Source organism: Schistocerca nitens, chromosome 1 (genome assembly GCF_023898315.1).
Source record: "Schistocerca nitens isolate TAMUIC-IGC-003100 chromosome 1, iqSchNite1.1, whole genome shotgun sequence".
Taxonomy (NCBI): Eukaryota; Metazoa; Arthropoda; class Insecta; order Orthoptera; family Acrididae; genus Schistocerca; species Schistocerca nitens.
The window spans coordinates 1,108,106,311-1,108,130,809 of record NC_064614.1 but is presented as its reverse complement, the minus strand read 5'-3'; the positions used below and the strand labels follow the sequence as shown (position 1 = coordinate 1,108,130,809).

General features: G+C 41.6%; 1 protein-coding gene across 1 annotated transcript in view; it reads left to right on the top strand.

Moving 5' to 3' along the window:
* The window catches only part of LOC126198844 (probable Rho GTPase-activating protein CG5521), a 310,437-nt gene that overhangs the window by 31,362 nt on the left and 254,576 nt on the right, over positions 1-24,499 (top strand). The window contains exons 3-5 of the mRNA XM_049935431.1: positions 5-22; positions 10,178-10,349; positions 24,334-24,494. Coding sequence (XP_049791388.1) covers positions 5-22; positions 10,178-10,349; positions 24,334-24,494 — 351 coding nt within the window. The remainder of the gene's footprint in view (positions 1-4; positions 23-10,177; positions 10,350-24,333; positions 24,495-24,499) is intronic.

Below are 24,499 nucleotides of genomic sequence, written 5' to 3'. Positions count from 1 at the left end.
CCAGAGTTGTCTTTCCACTTAGGTGAGTATGTTACATTTTGAATATCTCAGCATGTTAGGTGAACATAATGTGTATGTAGCTTACGTTTATTTTCAGTTTCTCCAAGAAGGTTACATATTGCTTTTACTAGTAGTGCTTCATGGTAATCAGTGCTATTTACATTTGATGTATTGCTTTTTTGGAGGTTTGAAATGGAATGGCATTTTTTTGAATGTAGTTTGGCTTATTTTAAGTTGTTTGTCTAAAATGAAACGTGGTTTGCATGAAACATTTGGGCTATTAGACATAGAAACTATATGGTTGAACAATTGTAATATGAAACAGTTTAGTTGTCTTCATTGTTATCATTTTTCTCTAAAACGGTACAGAACAACATATGAGTATTAAATTGTATTTTTGGTCGTTTGTTAACTTCAGTGAAGAACCAGCTTGTGAGTTCTGAAGCATGATTAGTTAGCAATGGTATAAATTTACAAGTATAATTAGTTAGCAATGGTATAAATTTACAAGTAAAATGCAGTTTTTTTCCCTTATAAGACAACTCTTTAGCGGTAGCATTTGATTTTGTTTTTAATAAAATTACTTTTTATCTGTATACATTTTCTGATGTTAAGTATTGATAGTTATTGTGATCTTAGGGAAATCAAATTATAGAACATTCCTTACAAAAGCAGTGTAAATTATCTGTGGGCAAACATTAGTGCTCACTGCTCGCTGTGTTAAGAATGCAGAATTCTTTTCCAGAAAATTCATTTTTTAGAAATACAAACCTTTGTCCTTGATTATTTAGCATATTAATAATCTATTCTAATATGCACAGGACAAGAATCATAAAATCACACGATTTTGACTGTTACCTGGTAATTTGCAAAGTGGTGCATGTAGAGAACTTTCAGCCAAGAATAAATAAATAAATTTTAAAGCTCAGTGACAGTTGTAATATGAAAGGAACTGCTGTCAACTAACTACACTATGATTCAGTTGTAGAAAATGAAAAGGGATTATCCTATTTTGTTATCATATCTTGCAAATGATGATCATGCCATGTCATTTATCTTGGTTATCAATGACATGTGGTACTCTGCATGTTCTAAAATAGTTATTCAGTGATACTATTGATACACTCACATCATCACAGAGTCACTTTACATTTCAGAAACAATGGTACCATAAGGAAGATAGCTATCACTGAGACATGTTCAGACAATTTCATATTTATTAATTTAACAGCTGCAAAGGTCTTTTGCTTGAAAGAATCATAGTTTTTGTTGCTTAAAATCCGAATGCACCAACTACTTCTCATTAAAAGTGCTGTGTCTGTACTGAAAGCTTCGCCACTATTCACTGATGACATTGTAGTGTGTGACGGACGAGATAGCATAACACTCTCTCTCTCTCTCTCTCTCTCTCTCTCTCTCTCTCTCTCTCTCTCAACACAGCCATTTATGTTGAAAATATACACTTTAAGGTCACATTATGAAGTAAAGATTGAACAGATATACTTGAAGATCATACTGTGAAGTAAAGGTAACAGTTTGCATAAAAGAAGAAATCATTCCCAGTGGTGTGCCTGATCCCACCTCTCTGGAACTCCCATCAATGCAACCCTTGTTTTTTCATGTACAGAAGAAAGGTAAATGTTTTGTGTAACTATAAATATGAAATGCAAGTTGGTGTAAAAAAAAAAAAAAGGGGGGGGGGGGGCAGTTTTATCACTGCATGTAAATACGGACATGTCCACAGTTATCTTTTCTAAGTTTAGCAAAAATGGGAGAGGTGGTGGAAAATACAGGGAACAAAGAGAAATGATTCTTGTGTTTAGCACTGAATAATCTGAGGAGCATCCAATGAGCAATGCAACAGTTTTTCCTCTGAAAGCACATTGGTTTGATTCAGGATTTCAATACGCTATATTATTCCCTACTCTTCTGGCTACAAACCCTATCAACATAATCTCTGTTCAATGCCACGGCCTTATGCTGCTTTACTGGGAGGGCCTGTATGTCCGCATGATACCACTCTACTGGTCGACCTTGGAGCCAGTGTCTTGCTGCATCAATAATCTCCCTATCATCCTGTGGAGTGCATCTTTTGTGGGGCCAAACAGATGGAAGTTGGAAGGTGTGACATGTAGGGTAGATGAGTCCATTTATGTTTTATGAGGTCCTCATGGGTGTGCAGACTTTTGTGAGGCCTACCATTCTCGTGGAGAAGGATAAGTTTGTATTTTTGTGGCAATGAATATATTGAATTCATTGCAGAAGTCACAGCTTTATGCGGCCAGTTGACATGCGAGAGATCAGACGGGTTGTGCGACCTTGTTGTGATGACAGGTGTCTCGCTCAACGACTCTTCTTGCTTTTGTCTCTCTAGATATTCTGCAAGTGCCTATCAGTATCAGTGATGCTCTAGTTTTCTGCCAAAAGCAGCTCAATGACCGCCCTCTGCTTTGATCGCACCTCTGTTACAGATGCCATTTCGAGGCTATATATAGCGATACCACATATTGAAACTTCTTGAAACTATAGGGGTTGAAGTGGAAATATTCCACAATTTCCCCTCAGCAAATTCTGCATTTTTTTCAACCAAAATTGGCTGAAGGGAAAAAGTGTGTTGTATTACTTATTGAATACCCTTTTTAGGTGAACTTTATTGTCCAGTTACTCATAATTCATTTGCTTTTAGCCCTTTTTTGTTGTTGAGGTTTATGTAATGTAGACAAACTTAACAATGTATAAGTGTCCCATGTCAGTAATTCAGCACCTCGTAGCATGTAAGCTGATCGTAGTTACGAAGTGAACAAAATGTTATCATGCGTTACCTGTTACTTTTACTTCTTTTTGTTGCCAGGCTCATGTCAAAAGTCAGTTTCGTAATAAGTACCTACATATGTGTGACTCAGTAGTAGTTTTTGAAATAAGACCTTGTATTGATAAAGCATGGAATTTAATTGTAAATAGATTTTAATTCTATCATGCTTGGATGTGGTGGCACTCTTTGGTTTTGCTTTTTTTTTGCCCCTCTTAATTTATTTGGCTTTGTAATTGGACGCTGTGGTATTCACCTGGTAAAAATGAAGAAAGTGGATTAAACTTAATTAATTATTAGAACCTTATTGAAATAGGTGTGTGAGTTTCAAAATATGTCAAAGCACCTTTTTCTACTTTCGAACAGTGCAACTTCTAACAAAACGGTGAAGATATCAGTAGATAAGCACATAAACAAGAACCACATTTTGTGTGTGTGTGTGTGTGTGTGTGTGTGTGTGTGTGTGTGTGTGTGTGTGAATTGGGAGGGAACACAAACATCTAAACTGAGCTGCTGTGCAAAAAGTTATTGTTTGTGATTACAGAGAGTGGTTGTTGTTGTTGTTGTTGTTGTTGTCTTCAGTCCTGAGACTGGTTTGATGCAGCTCTCCATGCTACTCTATCCTGTGCAAGCTTCTTCATCTCCCAGTACCTACTGCAACCTACATCCTTCTGAATCTGCTTACACGCTGCCCTCCAATACTAAATTGGTGATCCCTTGATGCCTCAGAACATGTCCTACCAACCGATCCCTTCTTCTGGTCAAGTTGTGCCACAAACTTCTCTTCTCCCCAATCCTATTAAATACCTCCTCATTAGTTATGTGATCTACCCATCTAATCTTCAGTATTCTTCTGTAGCACCACATTTTGAAAGCTTCTATTCTCTTCAGTTTAGGAAAGAAATTAAACAGCACAATTCTAGCACATTGGATCACCAATCACAGCTGTCAATTATAAATTTTCACCAGTCACCAGAAATTTTATCTCCACCAAGTTGTATCTCAGTCCTAGGTAATTGCATTGATGAATTAAAGTCACCCAACCCAGTTGACATAATCTGCCTCTCTGAACACCATGTGACCACCGGTATAGGAACTAGGCCTAAGCACAATGAGAAACTCAGACAGGAGAGTACTGCAAATGTTAGAATAAGGAAAGGTTCTCATAAAAGTATAATTAAAAATAATGTAAGTATATTTCATCAAAATATTGGGAGTTTAAAGAATAAAATAGATGAGCTTCTGGTTTGTTTAGAAGATTTAGAAGCTGAGGATGAAATAGATATACTATGCCTGTCTGAGCATCACATTGTTACTGATATGGAAAAGGTAAATGTAAGTGGATATAAGCTCTCTGCACATGTAATGAGAGGAAATATGGAGAAAGGAGGAGTTGCCATATATGTCAAAAGTTATCATTGTGCAAAAAGTATAGAAACAAAAAAGTTTTGTGTAGAGAAACATATAGAAGCATGTGCCTGTGAGCTTAAATTAAAGAAAGGCATATTTATAATTGTAACTGTATATAGGTCCCCATCAGGAAATTTTCATCTATTTCTGAAAAATTTGGACTCCTTGTTGTGCTATCTGTCAGACAGGGGGAAGCATATTATTATTTGTGGGGACTTCAATGTAGATTCTCTGAAAGAGGGTAATAGGAAAAATGACCTTGAAGTATTACTCGGTTCTTTCAATTTGACACCCGTTATTGATTTTCCTACTCGGGTGGTAAAGGATAGCAGCTCACTGATAGATAACTTCTTTATAGACCAAGATAAGTTTAACCAGATAAATGCTCAGCCTGTTGAGAATGGTCTTTCTGATCACGGTGCACAGCTAGTTACAGTATATGACATAGCTCCATTCAGCAATACTAAACAGTCCTCCAAAGTAGTACGTTCAGTCAACGATTTAACAATTGCAAATTTCAGAGAAAGCCTACAGCAGTTAGACTGGGATGAGGTGTACCGTGAACCTGATGCCAATTTAAAATATAATTTATTTCATGACATTTTTGTAAATGCATTTGAAAACTGCTTCCCCAAGAAAATAGTTAAATATACTCGTAAGAAACCTTGTAACAAACCATGGCTTACTAAGAGTATAAAAATATCTTGTAACCGGAAAAGGGAAATGTATCTGACAGCAAGAAAGAGTAGTGACCCAGAAACTATCAAACATTATAAAAACTACTGTGTTATATTAAGAAAAGTTATTAAAAAATCCAGGAGTATGTGTATCATGTCTGAAATCAGCAACTCTGATAATAAAATTAAAACAATTTGGAATATTATTAAAAGAGAAACAGGTCAACCAAGAGCAGAGGAAGACAGTATTACCATAAAATTGAATGAAAACTTTACGAACAAAAAGTCAGAAGTTGAAAATATTTTTAATAATCATTTTCTAAATGTTGTGGATATAGTAGGATCCAGGTGTTCATTAGAAGATGCTAGGCTGTTAATGGAAGAGGCCATACCCATGAAATTTGATACAATTGAAATCTCACCCACTACTCCCTCTGAAATTAGGAAAATAATAAACTTGCTTAAAAGCAAAAACTCACATGGAATTGATTGCATTTGCAGCAAAATACTAAAAGCTTGTTCTCAACAGATAAGTAAGATTCTCAGCCACCTGTGTAATAGCTCTCTGGAACAGGGCATTTTTCCTGATAGACTGAAATATGCTATTGTTATACCTTTGCATACAAAGGGGGATAGATCTGATGTCAACAATTACCGTCCAATCTCCCTTCTAACAGCTTTATCCAAAATTTTTGAGAAAGTAATGTATTCAAGAGTAGCTTCACATATCTGTAAAAATGAAGTACTAACAAAATGTCAGTTTGGTTTCCAGAAAATGCCATATATGCTTTCACCAATCAAATTTTGAATGATCTGAATAACCGAACACCACCCATTGGGATTTTTTGTGATCTCTCAAAGGTTTTTGATTGTGTAAATCATGAAATTCTGCTCGACAAGCTCAAGTATTGTGGCATGAGTGGGATAGTGCACAAATGGTTTAATTCGTACGCAACTGGAAGAGTGCAGAAAGTTGAAATATGTAGTTCTCATAACATGCAAAGATCAGCACATTCCTCAAACTGGGGAACTATCAAGAATGGGGTTCCACAAGGATCAGTCTTGGGTCCTTTGTTGTTCTTAATGTATATTAATGATTTGCCATTCTATATTCATGAAGAGGCAAAGTTAGTTCTCTTTGCTGATGATACAAGTATAGTAATCACACATGACAAACAAGAATTAACTGATGAAATTGTCAATTCTGTCTTTCAGAAAATTACTAAGTGGTTCCTTGTAAATGGACTCTCACTGAATTTTGATAAGACACAGTACATACAGTTCCGTACAGTGAATGGTATGACGCCATTAATAAATATAGACCTTAATCAGAAGCATATAGCTAAGGTAGAATATTCCAAATTTTTAGGTGTGTCCATTGATGAGAGATTAAATTGGAAGAAACACTTGATGATCTGCTGAAACGTTTGAGTTCAGCTACTTATGCAATAAGGGTCATTGCAAATTTTGGTGATAAACATCTTAGTAAATTAGCTTACTACGCCTATTTTCACTCATTGCTTTCATATGGCATCGTATTTTGGGGTAATTCATCACTGAGGAATAAAGTATTTATTGCACAAAAGCGTGTAATCAGCTGGAGTCCACCTAAGATCATCCTGCAGACATTTATTTAAGGATCTAGGGATATTCACAGTAGCTTCTCAGTATATATACTCTCTTATGAAATTTGTTATTAACAACCAAACCCAATTCAAAAGTAATAGCAGTGTGCATAACTACAATACTAGGAGAAAGGATGATCTTCACTATTCAAGATTAAATCTAACTTTGGCACAGAAAGGGGTGAATTATACTGGCACTAAAGTCTTTGGTCACTTACCAAATAGTATCAAAAGTCTGACAGATAACCAACAAGTATTTAAGAAGAAATTAAAAGAATTTCTGAATGACAACTCCTTCTACTCCATAGAGGAATTTTTAGATATAAATTAGGGAAAAAAACAAAAAAAATATTTAAAAAATAAAGAAAAATAAATAAAAAAACACAAAAAAATAAAAAAAGTTGTTATATTAACTTAAGTATGTTGTTAAATTAACTTAATTATGTCACGTATTGGAAAATTTGACTCGTTCCACATCATTACGAAATATCGTATTCATGATCCATGGAACTAGTATTAATCTAATCTAATCTTCTTGTCCAAACTATTTATCGTCCATGTTTCACTTCCATACATGGCTACACTCCATACAAATACATTCAGAAATGACTTCCTGGCACTTAAATCTATACTCGATGTTAACAAATTTCTCTTCTTCAGAAACGCTTTCCTTGCCTTTGCCAGTCTACATTTTATATCCTCTCTACTTTGACCATCATCAGTTATTTTGCTCCCCAAATAGCAAAACTCCTTTACTACTTTAAGTGTCTCATTTCCTAATCTAATTCCCTCAGCAACAGCGGACTTAATTCGACTACATTCCATTATCCTCGTTTTGCTGTTGTTGATGTTCATCTTATATCCTCCTCTCAAGACACTGTCCATTTCGTTCAACTGCTCTTCCAAGTCCTTTGTTGTCTCTGACAGAATTACAATGTCATCGGTGAACCTCAAAGTTTTTATTTCTTCTCCATGGATTTTAATACCTACTCCAAATTTTTCTTTTGTTTCCTTCACTGCTTGCTCAATATACAGATTGAATAACATCGGGGAGAGACTACAACCCTGTCTCACTCCCTTCCCAACCAGTGCTTTCATGTCCCTCGACTCTTATAACTGCCATCTGGTTTCTGTACAAATTGTAAATAGCCTTTCGCTCCCTGTATTTTACCCCTGCCACCTTCAGAATTTGAAAGAGAGTATTCCAGTCAACATTGTCAAAAGCTTTCTCTAAGTCTACAAATGCTAGAAACGTAGGTTTGCCCTTCCTTCATCTAGCTTCTAAGATAAGTCGTAGGGTCAGTATTGCCTCACGTGTTCCAACATTTCTACGGAATCCAAACTGATCTTCCCCGAGGTCGGCTTCTACCAGTTTTTCCATTTATCTGTAAAGAATTCACGTTAGTATTTTGCAGCTGTGACTTATTAAACTGATAGTTCGGTAATTTTCACATCTGTCAACACCTGCTTTCTTTGGGATTGGAATTATTATATTCTTCTTGAAGTCTGAGGGTATTTCGCCTGTTTCTTACATCTTGCTCACCAGATAGTAGAGTTTTGTCAGGACTGGCTCACTCAAAGCCGTCAGTAGTTCCAATGGAATGTTGTCTGCTCCGGGGGCCTTGTTTCGACTGAGGTCTTTCAGTGCTCTGTCAAACTCTTCACGCAGTATCGTATCTCCCATTTCATCTTCATCTACATCCTCTTCCATTTCCATAATATTGTCCTCAAGTACATCGCCCTTGTATAGACCCTGTATATACTCCTTCCACCTTTCTGCTTTCCCTTCTTTGCTTAGAACTGGGTTTTCATCTGAGCTGTTGATGTTCATACAAGTGGTTCTCTTATCTCCAAAGGTCTCTTTAATTTTCCTGTAGGCAGTATCTATCTTACCCCTAGTGAGATAAGCCTCTACATCCTTACATTTGTCCTCTAGCCATCCCTGCTTAGCCATTTTGCACTTCCTGTCGATCTCATTTTTGAGACGTTTGTATTCTTTTTTGCCTGCTTCATTTACTGCATTTTTATATTTTCTCCTTTCATCAATTAAATTCAATATTTCTTCTGTTACCCAAGGATTTCTACTAGCCCTCGTCTTTTTACCTACTTGATCCTCTGCTGCCTTCACTACTTCATCCCTCAAAGCTACCCATGCTGTCCCTGGAACTCTGTACAACCTCTGGTTCTTTCAATTTATCCAGGTCCCATCTCCTTAAATTCCCACGTTTTTGCAGTTTCTTCAGTTTTAATCTACAGGTCATAACCAATAGATTGTGGTCAGAGTCCACATCTGCCCTTGGAAATGTCTTACAATTTAAAACCTGGTTCCTAAATCTTTGTTTTACCATTATATAATCTATCTGAAACCTGTCAGTATCTCCAGGCTTCTTCCATGTATACAGCCTTCTTTTATGATTCTTGAACCAAGTGTTAGCTATGATTAAGTTGTGCTCTGTGCAAAATTCTACCAGGCGGCTTCCTCTTTCATTTCTTAGCCCCGATCCATATTCACCTACTACGTTTCCTTCTCTCCCTTTTCCTACTACCGAATTCCAGTCACCCATGACTATTAAATTTTCGTCACCCTTCACGATCTGAATAATTTCTTTTATACAGAGAGTGGTTATCTTTAATATCTATAATTAACGTGAAACCAAAACATCATGGATACAGCGCAAACAACAAAATGGGTAAAGATACAGAGAGTGGTTATCTTTACCCATTTTGTTGTTTGCGTTGTATCCATGATGATGTTTTGGTTTCACGTTAATTATATACCAACTTTAAAGTATTATGTAACAAGAGGTGCAATTATATCCCATATGTTAGGCATGTTTATTACAGGACAACTTTTGTGTATTTTTCAGTTTTTAAGCTTGTTGATATCAAAGTTTTGCTTGTTCAAAAACTGAGCATACAATTGTGTTGGATCAAATAAATTTGTCAGAATTTCAAGTTCTAATGATTAATGTTATAGCTATGTGTAGGTCACACATCTGTTAAACATGTGATTTGAATTTTCTATTTCTTCATGTGTTGTTTGCTTAGGATATCACTTTTCTATAGTTACACAAAGCAACAGCTTGGTGTATGTCAAGCCTGAAGGAAGAAGTAGAGCGTGATTGTGCTGAATGGACAGCCCCAATATTTGCATGGAATGGTTTAAGAAAATCCCAGATAAAAGGAATCAGAATGTCTAATAGCATGCCTACGTTCTCATTCATCTGTAATATCTGCTGGTAATTGCAGGACCCATTGCTCCTGAAATATTTTCCCATGATTGTTGCTGAGGTAGCTTAAGCAATAGTTGCATGATTCTTTTTTTGGAATTAACAAAGACTGAAAGTTCAGTTATGGCTTTGGTGTGGTAATATTGATAACTTGATTTTATCATGACTTTATTATGGTGTGATTTTTAAGCACAGATCGTTACAAAACAAGGGCCTGCTGCTATCTTAATTCATATTTTGTATGTAGCCTGAAGAAATGTTGTAGGTAAATGAATTCTTTATGTTTATGTGTGTTAATTACAGAGTGTCAACTCATTATTATTATTATTATTATTATTATTATTATGAACAAAATATGTCATCCATACCTAACATTTTAAGCTTCTATACCTGACCTGAGACAAATACTACATTGTTTGTAAACAGTTCACAAGGCTCACAGAGAGGAACTGGAATTCGTGCTGTTGATACTGGAGAAAGTGCTGGTGCTGCTGCCTGAACTCATCTCAGGACGGTGGCAACTACACAGCCTCACGCGCATCCTTAGTAAACTCCTGCATCCTGGAAATTCTTACAAATTGCGCAGAGAGGCAATCAGGTAATGCTAAGGGATTTATTTTATTCATTACTTATATTTTTTAAATGTTACAATATTGCTAACTGTTGTGACTAAATTAAAGTGAACCACCATATTTGTAATGAGAAAAAGATTTTCCCAACGGATATATTGTAAATAGTCTTCATGGAATTGCTGCTGGATGACATTGTGCAAATTCCACACTATTTCCTCGGAGCAACTGTCCGACATCTTCAGGTGGTACAACCTTGCTGGTGGCTAGGTATGACTGATGGTATCCACTCGTCGACATCATGTATATAGAACATGCATGTGAAGAATGTGCAGGCATGGAAATCGTGCATGCACAATGATTAGCAGATAGATGGCGTCATACTAAAATGCCCTCTGCCTAAAATTGCAGAGCAGTCCTCCTTCATGTGAGCTGTATGATATGTGGAGCTGTATGCTGTGTTTACGAACAATGCAGCCAGACGTCACTCACCAAAAGACTATACTAGACCAATGTTATGATGCGTCTGTTATCGAAAAAATCTCGTCGTGATTTAATAGCAACCAATGCAGAGTTCCAGACTGTGCCCAGTTGAAATCCCGCATCCCTGTTGATTAGATTATCGGTTGTACGGATGTGTATTGCTTCCATAATGATGCAGTCCCAGCAAGATGATGCCAAGGATAAAACTTCCGTCTTTTCATAAATTATGTGATGTCCTGTATTTAGACAGTGTTCCAAAATTGCCAACTTTTCTGGTTGACATAGGTGTGTATGACGCTGATGTCCATCGCAGTATTCTTTTACTGTGCGACATGTGTGGCCTATATATGCTGCCCCACATTGACAAGGAGTCTTGTACACACCACATTTCCTCAGGCCAAGATCATCTTTAGACAAATGCAATAGCTTCCTCAGTTTTGTAGATGGTCAAAAAACACAATGTCGTATCTTCTGAGGACTCATCAGATTCTTGACAACATGGCACCAAAATATGGCAAAAAGGGCAAAGTGGTGGGTGTCTTCGTATCTTCATTCTGCTCCACAGATTGAACTCACTTGGGCCTGAATGCATTATGTATTTGTCTCTCAGAATAACCGTTTTGTCGGAACACTGTCTTCATATGTTTTATTTCACTCGACAGGCTTCCAAGATCAGCTACCGCATGCGCTCTATGAACTAATGTACATAATGCACTACCGCATTGTGCAAAAAGATGGCAGCTTGTTGCCTGCAGATACAGATCTGTATGCATTGGCTTGCGGTAGGCACTGTGTCGCAAGGTTCCATCTGCTTTCCTTCATACCAAAACATCAAGAAAAGGTAAAGTACCATCTTTTTCCATTTCCATTGTAAAGTTTACATTCAGATGGAGCAAATTTAAATGCTGAAGAAATGTAGGTAGAGTATCAGGTCCATGTGACCACACCACAAATGTATCGTCCACATACCGCAGAAAACAAGAGGGTTTGAGAGTAGCTGAATATAATGCTTTTAGTGCAAAGCCCTCCATAAAATAACTGGCCAGCATAGAAGACAGAAGTTTTCCCATGGTGACACCACCTACTTGCTTACTTGTTCAAAGTATTGGTCATGAAATAAGAAGTATGTTGAAGTAAGCATCTGTTGAAATGATGCCACTATGTCCTCCTCAAACTTGTTGCTAATGAACTCTAAAGTAAACCTTTGTAAATAAAGACACAACATGAAAATTTACTAAGAGTTCCGAAAATTGCAGTATAAAGGTTTTCATACGACTTGTGAAATCTTCGGGGTTTTGGATATGATGGTTGCACTTGCCCACGAGAGGTCGCAATAGTTATGTCAGATATTTAGCAACAAAATTAGTAGGTGCTCCTATGTTACTTACAATGGGACAGAGAGTCACCGCATTATGGATCTTGGGTAGGCTATAGTCTAGGAGGAACTGCAGCCTGTTGACGCAAACCCTTGGTGACTTGTGCTGGAATTGAGGTCTTAAAGTCTTTCTTGGCATCCTACCCATTAGATCACTTCTTAGTTTACTGTATGCAGGAACGTTGAGCAGTTTGACATCTCGCTATTATATTCTGAGTGTGAGAGAAGCACAGTTGCATTTCCTTTGTCAGCAAGTAAGGTGATGAGGTCTTGGTCTCCTCTCAATTCTTGTAGAGCATGTCTTTCAGCTGAGGTGCTGTTAAAGTTGGCCTTCTTTGGTGGATCTCTGGTAAATATGCAGCATGTGTCATGCCTAATCTCGTAGTCAGCATCCTTAGGAAGTTTTGAAACAGCCTGTTCTATTCCACTAATCACATCTCGGATGGGAATGGTCCCTGGTGTAGGTGCAAAATTCAGACCATCCTCTAGCACCGAAACTGCAGCTTTGTTCAAAGTCTGCTCCGTGATATTAAACACGGTATGTCTTCTTGGCATGTCGTCGTGCATTCAGGCTTCAAGTCGATTGTATTTTGTCATTTGACAAACCTTAGCTTGTTGTTCAGCCAGTGCCCAAGTGGCACTGTCTGCCCAGTTCCAGGATACCGCTGAAAGGTTCACTGAAATCTACAAATGGAGTGATAGTAATTGTCTGGACACCAATCTCAATTTCTGATGCGTATAGCGCACCCTTTCTCTCACAAGTGCTGCACTCACTCGTTTAATTCTAATGGCAGCCGGAGAATTTGTACAGTGTTAAAATTTAGCAAACATAGGAATGGTTTGCTTGTTGTGGCATCTCTATAAAAATGCAAGGTTGCATAACTATCTACCTCTTTTCAGATGTAACTTATCAAACTCACATACGTTCAACACCATCACCTCCCCATGAAGGTATCAGAGGTGACTGATCAAGCTTTCCTGGTGGATATGTTGTAAATAGTCTTCATGGGTTTGGATTTGTAGATAGATGGCGCTGTATTAAAAAGTCCTCTGCCGAAAATTGCAGAGCAGCCCTCCTGAGCGTGCGCTGTACGCTGTACGCTGTGTTTACTAACAGTGCGGTCAGACGTTACTCACTAAAAAACTATACCAGACCAATGTTATGATGGGTCTGTTGTTGAAAAAAATCTTAATTTTTCTCATTCTAATTAAACAGCAGCCAATGCAGGGTTCCAGGCTGTGCTCAGTTAAAATCCCACATTCCTGTTGATGAAATTACCAGCTGTACGGATATGTATTGCTTCCTTAAAGACACAATCCCAGAAAGATGATGCCGGGGATAAAACTTCTGTCTTTTCATAAATCATCCGATGTCTTGTATTCAGACAGTGTTCTGCGATTGCCGACTTTCCTGTTGACATAGGTGTGTATGACGCAGATGTTCATCACAGCGTTCTTGTACTGTGTGACATGTCTGGCCTGTATATGTTGCCCCACATTGACAAGGAAGCTTGGACACACCACATTGCCTCAGGCTATGGTGCTCGTCTCACACACAGAAAATAATACCAAGATGTACAAACTGCTCGATGATCCTGCATGCAGTAAATTAAAAAGTGATCCGATGAGTAGGATCCAGTGAAAGACTTAAGAACTCATCAGGAAGAGCTCAATTCCAGCACAAGTCACTAAGGGTTTCTGTCAACAGGCTGCAGTTCCTCCTATACCATGGACTACCCAAGATCCATAAGAATGGGGTGACTCTCTGTCCCATTGTAAGTAACATAGGAGCACCTACTTTTGTTGCCAAATATCTGACATCACTATTGGGGCCTCTTGTAGGCAAGTGTGACCATCATATTCGAATCTTCAAAGATTTTATAGGTCATATAAAAACTTTTAGATTGGAATTGTCGGATCTCTTTGTCAGTTTTGATGTTGTGTCGTGCAAGACTCTTTAGAGCTCATTAGCAACAAGTTTGAGGAGGCATAGTGGCATTGTTTAACACATGCTTACTTCAATATACTTCTTATTTCATGACCAGTACTTTGAACAAGTGAACAAGTAGATGGTGTGTCTATGGGATGCCTTCTGTCTCCAGTGGTGGCCAATTATTTGATGGAGGACTTTGCAAAAAAAGCTCTACAGTCTGCTACTCTCAAACTCTCTTGTTTTCTGCAGTATGTGGAAGATACATTTGTGGTGTGGCCACATGGACCTGATACTCTACCTACATTTCTTCAGCATTTAATTTTGCTCCATCTGAATATAAACTTTACAATGGAAGTGGAAAAAGATGGTACTTTATGTTTTCTTGATGTTTTGATATGAAGGAAAGCAGATGGAACTTTGGGACACAGTGTCTACTGCAAGCCAATGCATACAGATCTGTATCTGCAGGCAACAAGCTGCCATCTTCCTGCACAATACAGTAGTGCATTGTGTGCATTAGTTCTTAGAGCGCATGTGGTTTCTGATCTTGGAATCCTGTTGAGTGAAATACTTTGCCCTTTTTGCCATATTTTGGTGCCATGTTATCAAGAATCTGAAGAGTCCTCAGAAGATATGACATTAAGTGTGTTTTTTGACCAGCTGCAAAATTGTGGAAGCTGTCGGGATCGTCTAAGAATGATCTTGACCTGAGGAAATGTTGTGTGTACAAGATTCCTTGTCAATGTGGGGCAGCATATATAGGCCACACATGTCGCACATTACAAGAATACTGTGATGGACGTCAGCATCATACAGGCTTATGTCAACGGGTAAAGTCAGCAATTGTGGAACACTGTCTGAATAAATAACTTTGCATGATTTATGAAAAGACAGAAGTCTATCCCCAACATCATCTCTCCGGGATTGCGTCATTAAGGAAGCAATACATATCCATACAGCCAGTAATCTCATCAACAGGGATGCTGGATTTCAACTGAGTGTAGCCGTGGAAACCTGCATTGGCTGCTATTAAATCACGACGAGAAAATTAAGAGTTTTTTTTTCAATAACAGACCTGTCATAACATTGATATAGTATAGTTTTTTAGTGTGTGACATCTGGCCGCAAAGTTAGTAAACATAGCATACAGTTCACACAAAGAAGGACCACTCTGCGATTTTAGGCAGAGGGCATTTTAGTATGATGCCATTTATCCGTGAATCATTGCACATGCATGATTTACGCGCCTGCACATTTTTTGCTCGCTTATTCTATATACAGGGTGTTCATGTGTGGATACCATCAGTCATACCTAGCCACCAGTAAGGTTGTACCACCTGAAGATGTTGGAAAGATGCTCCAAGGAAATATTGTGTGCAACGACATTTGGCAGAAATTCCATGAAGACTATTTGTAGTAACACTGTTCACGTTACGTCGCACTTCACTTAGCATAGACCGGGACTGTGTCCTAGGCATGCCCGATGTTCACTCACTGGGCACGGCCCGTGCTGCCAGAGTTGTTGTTGTTGTTCTTGTTGTTACGCCGGCAGAGGTCGCGTCCGAATTCTCGTGTGCCCTCTGGTGGACGGGACTCTACTTGCGGCAACTACCGCCCGTGACGCGCCGTGCCAATGTGCGCCTCCCGCGATCTTTCTGGTGGCTACTACACTCCTCCTCCTTCGGGGGGTGAAGCCACTGTGATCCACTGCGTCGGAAGGTGGAGCGTCGGGCAGGAGCGATGACCTCCACATCCATTGGATGGCCGGAGTCGAGGGGATCTGCCAACCCTCGAGCCGGAACCTTCAAATACGGCTGGAAGTGACTCACACGAAGAGGCCCCCGTCGTCCCACAACCGGAGCTCGGGACAGAACGGGTGACAAGCTGTCGAACTCCGGATCCTGTTCCACCTCGGGAGGGGCAAGACCCAGTGGCGGGGACGAAGGGGAAGGGACGACCACAGGTGAACTAGCCCCTTGAGAAACCGGGCCTGCTAGGGGGGCCGGCTCTCGCTGGGGCATCTCGAATGATGTCGATGCCGGTGCTGGAGCTACTGGAGGCTGCCAAGGCTGAGAACCATCGCAGGGCGGCAGAGTCACAGTGGGGAGAGGAGGTAACGTCCCCTGTGAAACCAATACAGGTGCCGGCAATGGGGAAGCCGGTGTCAGAGAGGTCGGAGGGTGGGTGCCCGAACGTGGACGTAGCTGATTTTGGTGACGACGTACCACCCGATCCCCCGCCTGCAAGGTATAGAGCCGGTGGCCATTTCGGCGCAGGACCACCGCCGGTATCCAACGTGGATTGCGACCAAATCCACGGGCCCAGACCGACATACCCAGTGGAAAGCCAGGTACTCCGTTTTGTGAAGACTGGCCCTCGAGGACCAGGCCGGAGGAGGTGCAGCAGAGTCCTAGGTTGACGCCCATGGAGGAGCTCTGCGGGGCTGTGTTCGCCCATTGGTGTGGTCCGGTATGCCGTCAAGAAAAATGTCAAGGCTTCCTCTGCAGGAAATTCGTGCACATACTTTTTCATCTGCGTCTTAAATGTGCGCACCATGCGCTCGGCTTCCCCATTCGATTGTGGATGGAAGGGGGGAGAGCAAACGTGCCGAATACCGAAGCGCCTACAAAAATCCTGGAAGGCCTGCGAAATAAACTGCGGTCCATTGTCTGAGACCAGGGTGATTGGCAGACCTTCCACAGAAAAGATTTTTGCTAGTGCCTGGATTGCAACTTCTGAAGTGGTTGAGGAGCAGCGAACCACATATGGGAATCGGGAATAAGCATCAATGACAATGAGCCAAAAGCCATTGAGAAACGGGCCCGCAAAATCGATGTGAACACGTTCCCATGCTTGGGTTGCCGGCGACCATGAAGAGAACGCTGCCCTGGGAGATGCTTTGTTGGCTCGCACACTGGGAACAGGTGGCCACTAAGTGCTCGATTTCTCTGTCAATACCGGGCCAGTACACATGTCTGCGAGCCAAGGTTTTAGTACGGGAAACACCCCAGTGCCCCGCATGTAATAACGTGAGGACCTCCCTTCGTAAACCTGCAGGAACAACCACGCGAGGAGCTGTATCATCGGTAGCCAGAAGGAGAACTCCTTCCAAGACCGAGAGGCGGTCTTGTAGAAGAAAATAATTACGAAGAGGGTCCGAGGCCCGGCCCGGAGGGCGGGAGGACCACCCCTGCTGAATGAGGCGAACTACTTGCCGGAGAACCGGGTAAGCTGCCGTTTCCCTGGCGACTCGAGAACTAGTGATCGGGAAGCCATCAACTGCTTGGCGGGACGCCACATCCAAATGAAAACACATAATCTCCTCTCGATCGAACGTAGGATCCGGGCCCACCGGAAGATGGGAAAGAGTGCCGGCGTTGGCATGCTGTCCTGTAGGGCGAAAATGAATGTCATAATGGTACTTAGAGAGGAACAAGGCCCAGCGCTGTAGTCTGTGGGCCGCCCTATCCGGAATCTGAGAGGCGGGGCCAAATAACGATATTAACGGCTTATGGTCAGTGATTAACTGAAACTTCGTGCCATACAAGAAAGGGTGAAACTTGGTAACAGCGTAGACAATGGCCAAAGCCTCTTTTTCCACCTGGGAGTAATGGGCCTGCGCGGGACTAATCGTTTTAGACGCAAACGCCAGTGGTTGCTCGGAACCATCTGCGTTGCGATGGGCCAGGACCGCCCCCACCCCATACTGTGAAGCATCTGTAGCCAGGACCAACGGCTTATGGGGATCAAAAGTAGCCAAACAAGGGGCTGAAGCGAGGAGGCCCTTCAACGAGGTGAACGCTCGCTCGCATGCAGGCGACCAATCAAAAGGAACACCCTTGTGCAGAAGGCAGTACAGGGGGTGGGCTATAGTGGAAGCCCTTGGAATGAACCGGTGGTAATAGGCTATCTTGCCTAAAAAAGCTTGTAACTCTTTCAGCGAAGTGGGCTGAGGAAGGTTGACGATATCTTGGACCAAACTTCCTAGTGGCTGGATGCCATGCCGAGATATGGTGTAGCCCACATACTCAATGGACGGTTGGAAGAAGGTTGACTTATGCAGGTTGCAACGCAAGCCCACAGACCTGAATTTGAGAAAGAGGGTGCGAAGGTTGTGCAAGTGTTCCTTCGTGCTGCGGCCTGTGACAATTATGTCATCCAGGTAATTAATACAATGAGGGATCGTTGACGTGACATGCTCAAGATAACGCTGGAATATCGCCGGGGCACTGGATATTCCAAAAGCCAACCGCTGGTATTGGTAAAGGCCAAACGGGGTGTTGACGACCGCCAGCCGTTTGGAGTCCTCATCAAGTGGTATCTGATGATAAGCCTCCGACAGATCGATTTTCGAAAAATATTGGCCTCCCGCCACGGCGGAGAACAATTCATCAGCACGAGGCAAAGGATAGGTGTCCACCACCAATTGGGAATTAATGGTGGCCTTGAAATCGCCACAAAGACGTAAGTTTCCCGAGGGCTTCTTGACAATAACGAGGGGCGAAGCCCACTCACTGGAAGAAACGGGAAGAACGACCCCTAGGGCTGTCAGCCGGTCTAGCTCTTCCTTTAGCTGAGGGCGGAGAGCCAAGGGGATCTGTCTCGCGCGGAGAAAACGCGGGCGAGCCGACGCCTTCAATGTTAAGTGAGCTTCAAAATCGGAAACACGCCCCAGGCCCTCCTCAAAAATATCTGGAAAGTCTGAGATCAAAGATTCCAATGAGTGATAGGGTACGTCTTCGGAGACCAACTGTATGGTGTCAGCAATAGAAAAACCGAAAGCTTGAAAGGCATCAAGGCCAAAAAGGTTAGCGGAGCTCGCATCACTGACAACAATAAAAGTAATAGGCCGAGTGACTGATTTGTAAGTCACGTCGGTAGTGAATTGACACAGTAGGGGAATGAACTGTTTACCATAACCGCGTAGACGCCGGTAAACTGGCGCCAATGGGGGCAATCCAAGGTCGGAATAAGTTTGTGCATTCAACAACGAAACTGCCGCGTCCGTATCTACTTGCAGTTGTAACCGGCGCGACCGAACCGACACCCCGATAAAGAGTTTGCGTGCCGATGCGTCGGGAGCCTGGCCCGATGAAACTTCCTGAATGTCAACGTCCATGTCCTCTGTACTTGCTTCCTTCGATTCTTACGAGGCTGAGTGGCAAACTTTAGCAATGTGACCTTTTTTATTACATTTGCGACAAACGGCCCAACGGCGGGGGCACTCTGACCGATCATGATGTATATAGCACGACGCACAGGACGGCAACAGGGGCCGGCGGCCGGAATTCTGTTTACGCGCCGTGCGGGAGCGGCCGTAATGGCCGTATTGTACCGCTCGCACGTCGTCCACCCCGGACACAGTGGACGCGGCCGCGCCGCCCTGAACCTCCGCGACATCGCACCACGCTTCCAGCTGTTGACCTGGTGCGTGAGAGACTTCATACGATTGAGCAATGGACAGGACTTCCTCGAGGGAAGGGTCTTCTAAGTGCAGGGCCCGTTGCCGGACCTCCCTATCAGGGGCCGAACGAACAATGACGTCGCGTACCATAACGTGGGCATACGACTCTCGCGACTGCTCCGTGACAAAATGACACTTGCGACTAAGACCATGCAGGGTAGCGGCCCACGCCCGGTAAAACTGATGGGGCTGTTTCTTGCATTGATAGAAATCGACCCTAGCCGCCACAACATGCGTGCGGTGGCGATAATAGGAAGACAGCAATGAACACAATGCGTCAAAAGACAAGGACGAGGGTTCCTGCAACGGCGCTAGCTGCCGCAAAACTTGATACAGCGAGGGAGATATCCAAGACAAGAAGAGAGCACGACATACCTCCGCATCGGCAACATGAAATGCCTGGAAATGCTGCCTAAGGCGATGTTCATATGCGTCCCAATCCTCCACCGTCTCGTCATACGGGGGAAAGGGAGGGGGGAACTGCGCCGGAGCAGACGGCGTGGAGAGCAACGCCGGAAGCACTTGTTTCATGGTGGCCATGAGCTCCGTCTGCTGCGCCACCAAAACCCGCACCAAATCCTCCATGCCGTGGAGAAGCTGCGAAACCGGAACAACGACGCAACATGTGAAAGAATGACCCTACTCTTCGCCAATTGTGTAGTAACACTGTTCACGTTACGTCGCACTTCACTTAGCATAGACCGGGACTGTGTCCTAGGCATGCCCGATGTTAACTCACTGGGCACGGCCCGTGCTGCCGGAGTTGTTGTTGTTGTTGTTCTTGTTGTTACGCCGGCAGAGGTCGCGTCCGAATTCTCGCGTGCCCTCTGGTGGACGGGACTCTACTTGCGGCAACTACTGCCCGTGACGCGCCATGCCAATGTGCGCCTCCCGCGATCTTTCTGGTGGCTACTACACTATTTATGAGAAAAAGATTGCCAAAATTTCTTCTGTGTTACTGTTCACTTCTTTGAATTTGTCTGTTTCACTTTTCATTTGCATGAAATGATATCACAAATGTGCGCTTACTATGGTTATTAATTTTCATAAGTTTTTACTTTAGCAAACTTTGTGGAAGATTCTCACTAATGGTTTATACCGGTTTCTTCTTCTTCTTCTTCTTCTTCTTCTTCTTCTTCTTCTTCTTCCTCCTCCTCCTTTTTTGTTTTCTTTTTCATTAAACAAAGATGATGTGACTTACCAAATGAAAGTGCTGGCAGGTCGACAGACACACAAACATACACACACAATTCAAGCTTTCGCAACAAACTGTTGCCTCATCGGGAAAGAGGGAAGGAGAGGGAAAGACGAAAGGATGTGGGTTTTAAGGGAGAGGGTAAGGAGTCATTCCAATCCCGGGAGCGGAAAGACTTACCTTAGGGGGAAAAAAGGACGGGTATACACTCGCGCACACACACACATATCCATCCACACATATACAGACACAAGCATGAATATATAATAGAGGGAAACATTCCACGTAGGAAAAATATATCTAAAAACAAAGATGATGTGACTTACCAATTGAAAGTGCTGGCAGGTCGACAGACACACAAACATACACACAAAATTCAAGCTTTCGCAACAAACTGTTGCCTCATCAGGAAAGAGGGAAGGAGAGGGAAAGACGAAAGGATGTGGGTTTTAAGGGAGAGGGTAAGGAGTCATTCCAATCCCGGGAGCGGAAAAACTTACCTTGGGGGAAAAAAGGACAGGTATACACACACACACATATCCATCCGCACATACACAGACATGAGCAGACATTACAAATGTCTGCTCGTGTCTGTGTGTGTATATATATATAACTCTTTCAGTTATTTGGCTGTGTAATTATGAAACACCAAAACAACTACAAAAATGGCGTTTTGACCATCTTTGCACTGGTGTTTTTTTTTCTTCTGAAATTAAGTGGTAGCAGACATCATATTTTGATAAGTCATTGGACTATTTGAAATTAAAGATGTCTGAGAAGGGGAGGTCGTATGGTATGCTATTGCCTTTGCTACTCTAACAGGTGACTGTCAGACAATAGCAAATCAGCAGCTTGTTTCTGAGGGCAGCATTTTTCCTGCGGCAAGATGATAATGCCGCACAGCAGTTCTCTCGTAGACACTTATTTATGCTGTTGTGCCCAAGTGTTGTGGAGCAGCTGGCTGGCTGGTGGAATTCAGATTGCTGGTAACCATGCCATCAGCAACTTTCATCCATTCTCCTTCTTCATGCTAATGGGGTATTTAATTACTTTAACAGCCTCACTTCATTTTCACTGCTACCGTATGGCTGCCAAGCAAGTACACAGACTTCACGATATTGTTAGATTGGTCACAGCCCAGGTGACAGCCAACTTTTGCTGATTTTCTTTGCCAGTCCAGCTGCACTTAGTATTAATGCTTCAACACACTAGTGCTAATTGATTTCATTCAAACTGACATTGGGTGTGGATACCTATTCACAAATAAATATTATTTTCTCTCCATTTCCTTTGTTGTTTGTAACTATTTTTAAGATAACTTTCTCAGCATTGTTACTGTAAAAGTGAAATGCTCTTCCTGTAGGTTCAAATTTTCTTTACATTTCAAGTTGTGGAATTGTGATTCCTTCATTTCGCTTTCTCAAATTCCCATATGATAATGTGTTCTTATCTTCTTATCTTCAAAAGGAGGAGCCTCTGCTTATGAGTGTGATTCTTGTACAGAACTACTTATGTTGTCTACTTCCACGCATTTATTATTTGAGTTGATGTAAACATGTGGTATGTCTTAATGAGGTGGTGCATTGGTAACATAGCGGACTTTGATTTGGGATTTAGCTTTTCCTTGATTTTCCTACCTCAGTTAAGGCAAATACCAGGATGACTCCATTGTAAAAGCCAAGGCCAATTTCTTCCTCTATTCTTCTGTAACCTGAGCTCGTGCTCCATCTCTTAATGACCTCATTCTCATTTGACAGTAGATAAGTTCACTGCTTCACAAAATTTTGTATCCTTTTTATGTCCTGTACAGATGGCTGAAATATGTTTCTCTTGCGGATGCTCAGCAGAATTTTATGAAAATAATTGTTTTGTGAAAATATGTTTACATCTACGGAGGTTAATATGTACAGGGTGACACAGAAAAATGGTAACATTTCCACAATCCAATAAAACTAGAAATGGTGCAGGAAAGAAATTGCATTCATAGTAATTGAAACCTTACAACTTTGTCATTTACAAAATATTGATAGCATTTATCATTTTTTAAAAATTATGTCCTTTAGAGGCGCCGTCCTGTACGAATACATTCGTTAAATCTGCTGTTGAGATTCCTCATTGACCACTACAACATCTCAGCCAGCATACTGTGAATTGCATCCCGAATTCTCTGTTTCAACTTATCCAGTGTTTTTGGTTGAGTCGTGTAGACTTAGCTCTTGAGGTAGCCCCACAAGAAAAATCACAAACAGATAAATCTGGCGATCTAGGGGGCCAGGGAATGTTCCTGAATCATGAGATCACTCAGTTGCCAAACAATTCTCACACATATGCCATTGATTGCCATGCAGTGTGTGATGTCGCTCTGTCCTGTTGAAACCAGGCTTCTTGAATGTTTGGAAAGTTGTTCAATGCAGGTGTAATGAAAGTTCATAACATCTCCACGTAACGATCGACATTGACGGTTATTGTGTTTCCCTGTTCATTTGCGATAAAAGACGGTCTGATAATCCCATGTGGTGAAACACCATTCCATACTGTCACTTAACTAGCATTAAAGGGTGCTTCTGAACATCATTAGGATTTTTGTTTGCCCAGTAATGGTAGTTCTGTTTATTCACATAACCGGTTATCATTTGTTGACAGAATCCTAAATGTAACTGGTGTTGCACTATCTGTAGTTTGTACAGATCAAATTTTAAATCAAGATAAAGAATTCTACGAACACTCTCCTGGGACATTCCAACCACTGCTGCTTGCTTACGAATTGATGCCATGGGCTCCGTAAGACACTCATGTACATCATCAATGTTCACTGGAGAACACACACTTCTTGGTTGTCCTGTTGGTTTCTTCTTGAGGACAGATCCAGTCTCTTCAAAGTTATTAATCTAACATTTTACTGCGCGTTTCGACAGAATGGCATCATGTCACCCTAAATTATAAAAACCTCGAAACTCCTTCTGCGCCACTACCAAACTATCATTATTTTTATAAAATATTTTTATGCCTAACGCACACTGTTGTCCATTCCACTGATCCGTGATTACTGAAGTGGCAGACTGTTTACTCTCTAACTGTCACAAACCCGCATCGTTGCCACCTGCCCATGGCTGCCACTACTCATTTCAAACATTCCCGTTATTCAGTGTCACCCTGCATTTTCTGTGTGTGGAGATTAATTTTCATTTCAAATGTAGATATATTTTAAATGAGAATGTTGGATGGTTGTAATGTTGTTAGTCAGTAAAACTGTGTGGTTACCAGAATGAGATTTTCACTCTGCAGTGGAATGTGCGCTGATATGAAACTTCCTGGCAGATTAAAACTTGGGCCGGACCGAGACTCGAACTCGGGACCTTTGCTTTTCGCGGGCAAGTGCTCTACCAACTGAGCTACCCAAGCACGACTCATGCCCTGTCCTCACAGCTTTACTTCTCGGTCCGGCACACAGCTTTAATCTTCCAGGAAGTTTCACTGTGAGGTTAGTTTGATTCATGAATTTCTGTAAAGTAGTATGTTGTGGTTTGAGTGTTGCTAACAACTGTTGCTTCAAATATTGACAGGTATTTTCTCTTATGGTATCAAGCACTGGGTGATAATGCACCTGACAGTCTGCATGCCATTTTTGCAACATTAGTACCAGGTTTCCCATCGCCATTCCCAGGGATGGGGCTTCCTGCATTAAGCCACAACTCTGCCTCTGTGTTTCATGATGCAACTGCAGGTATT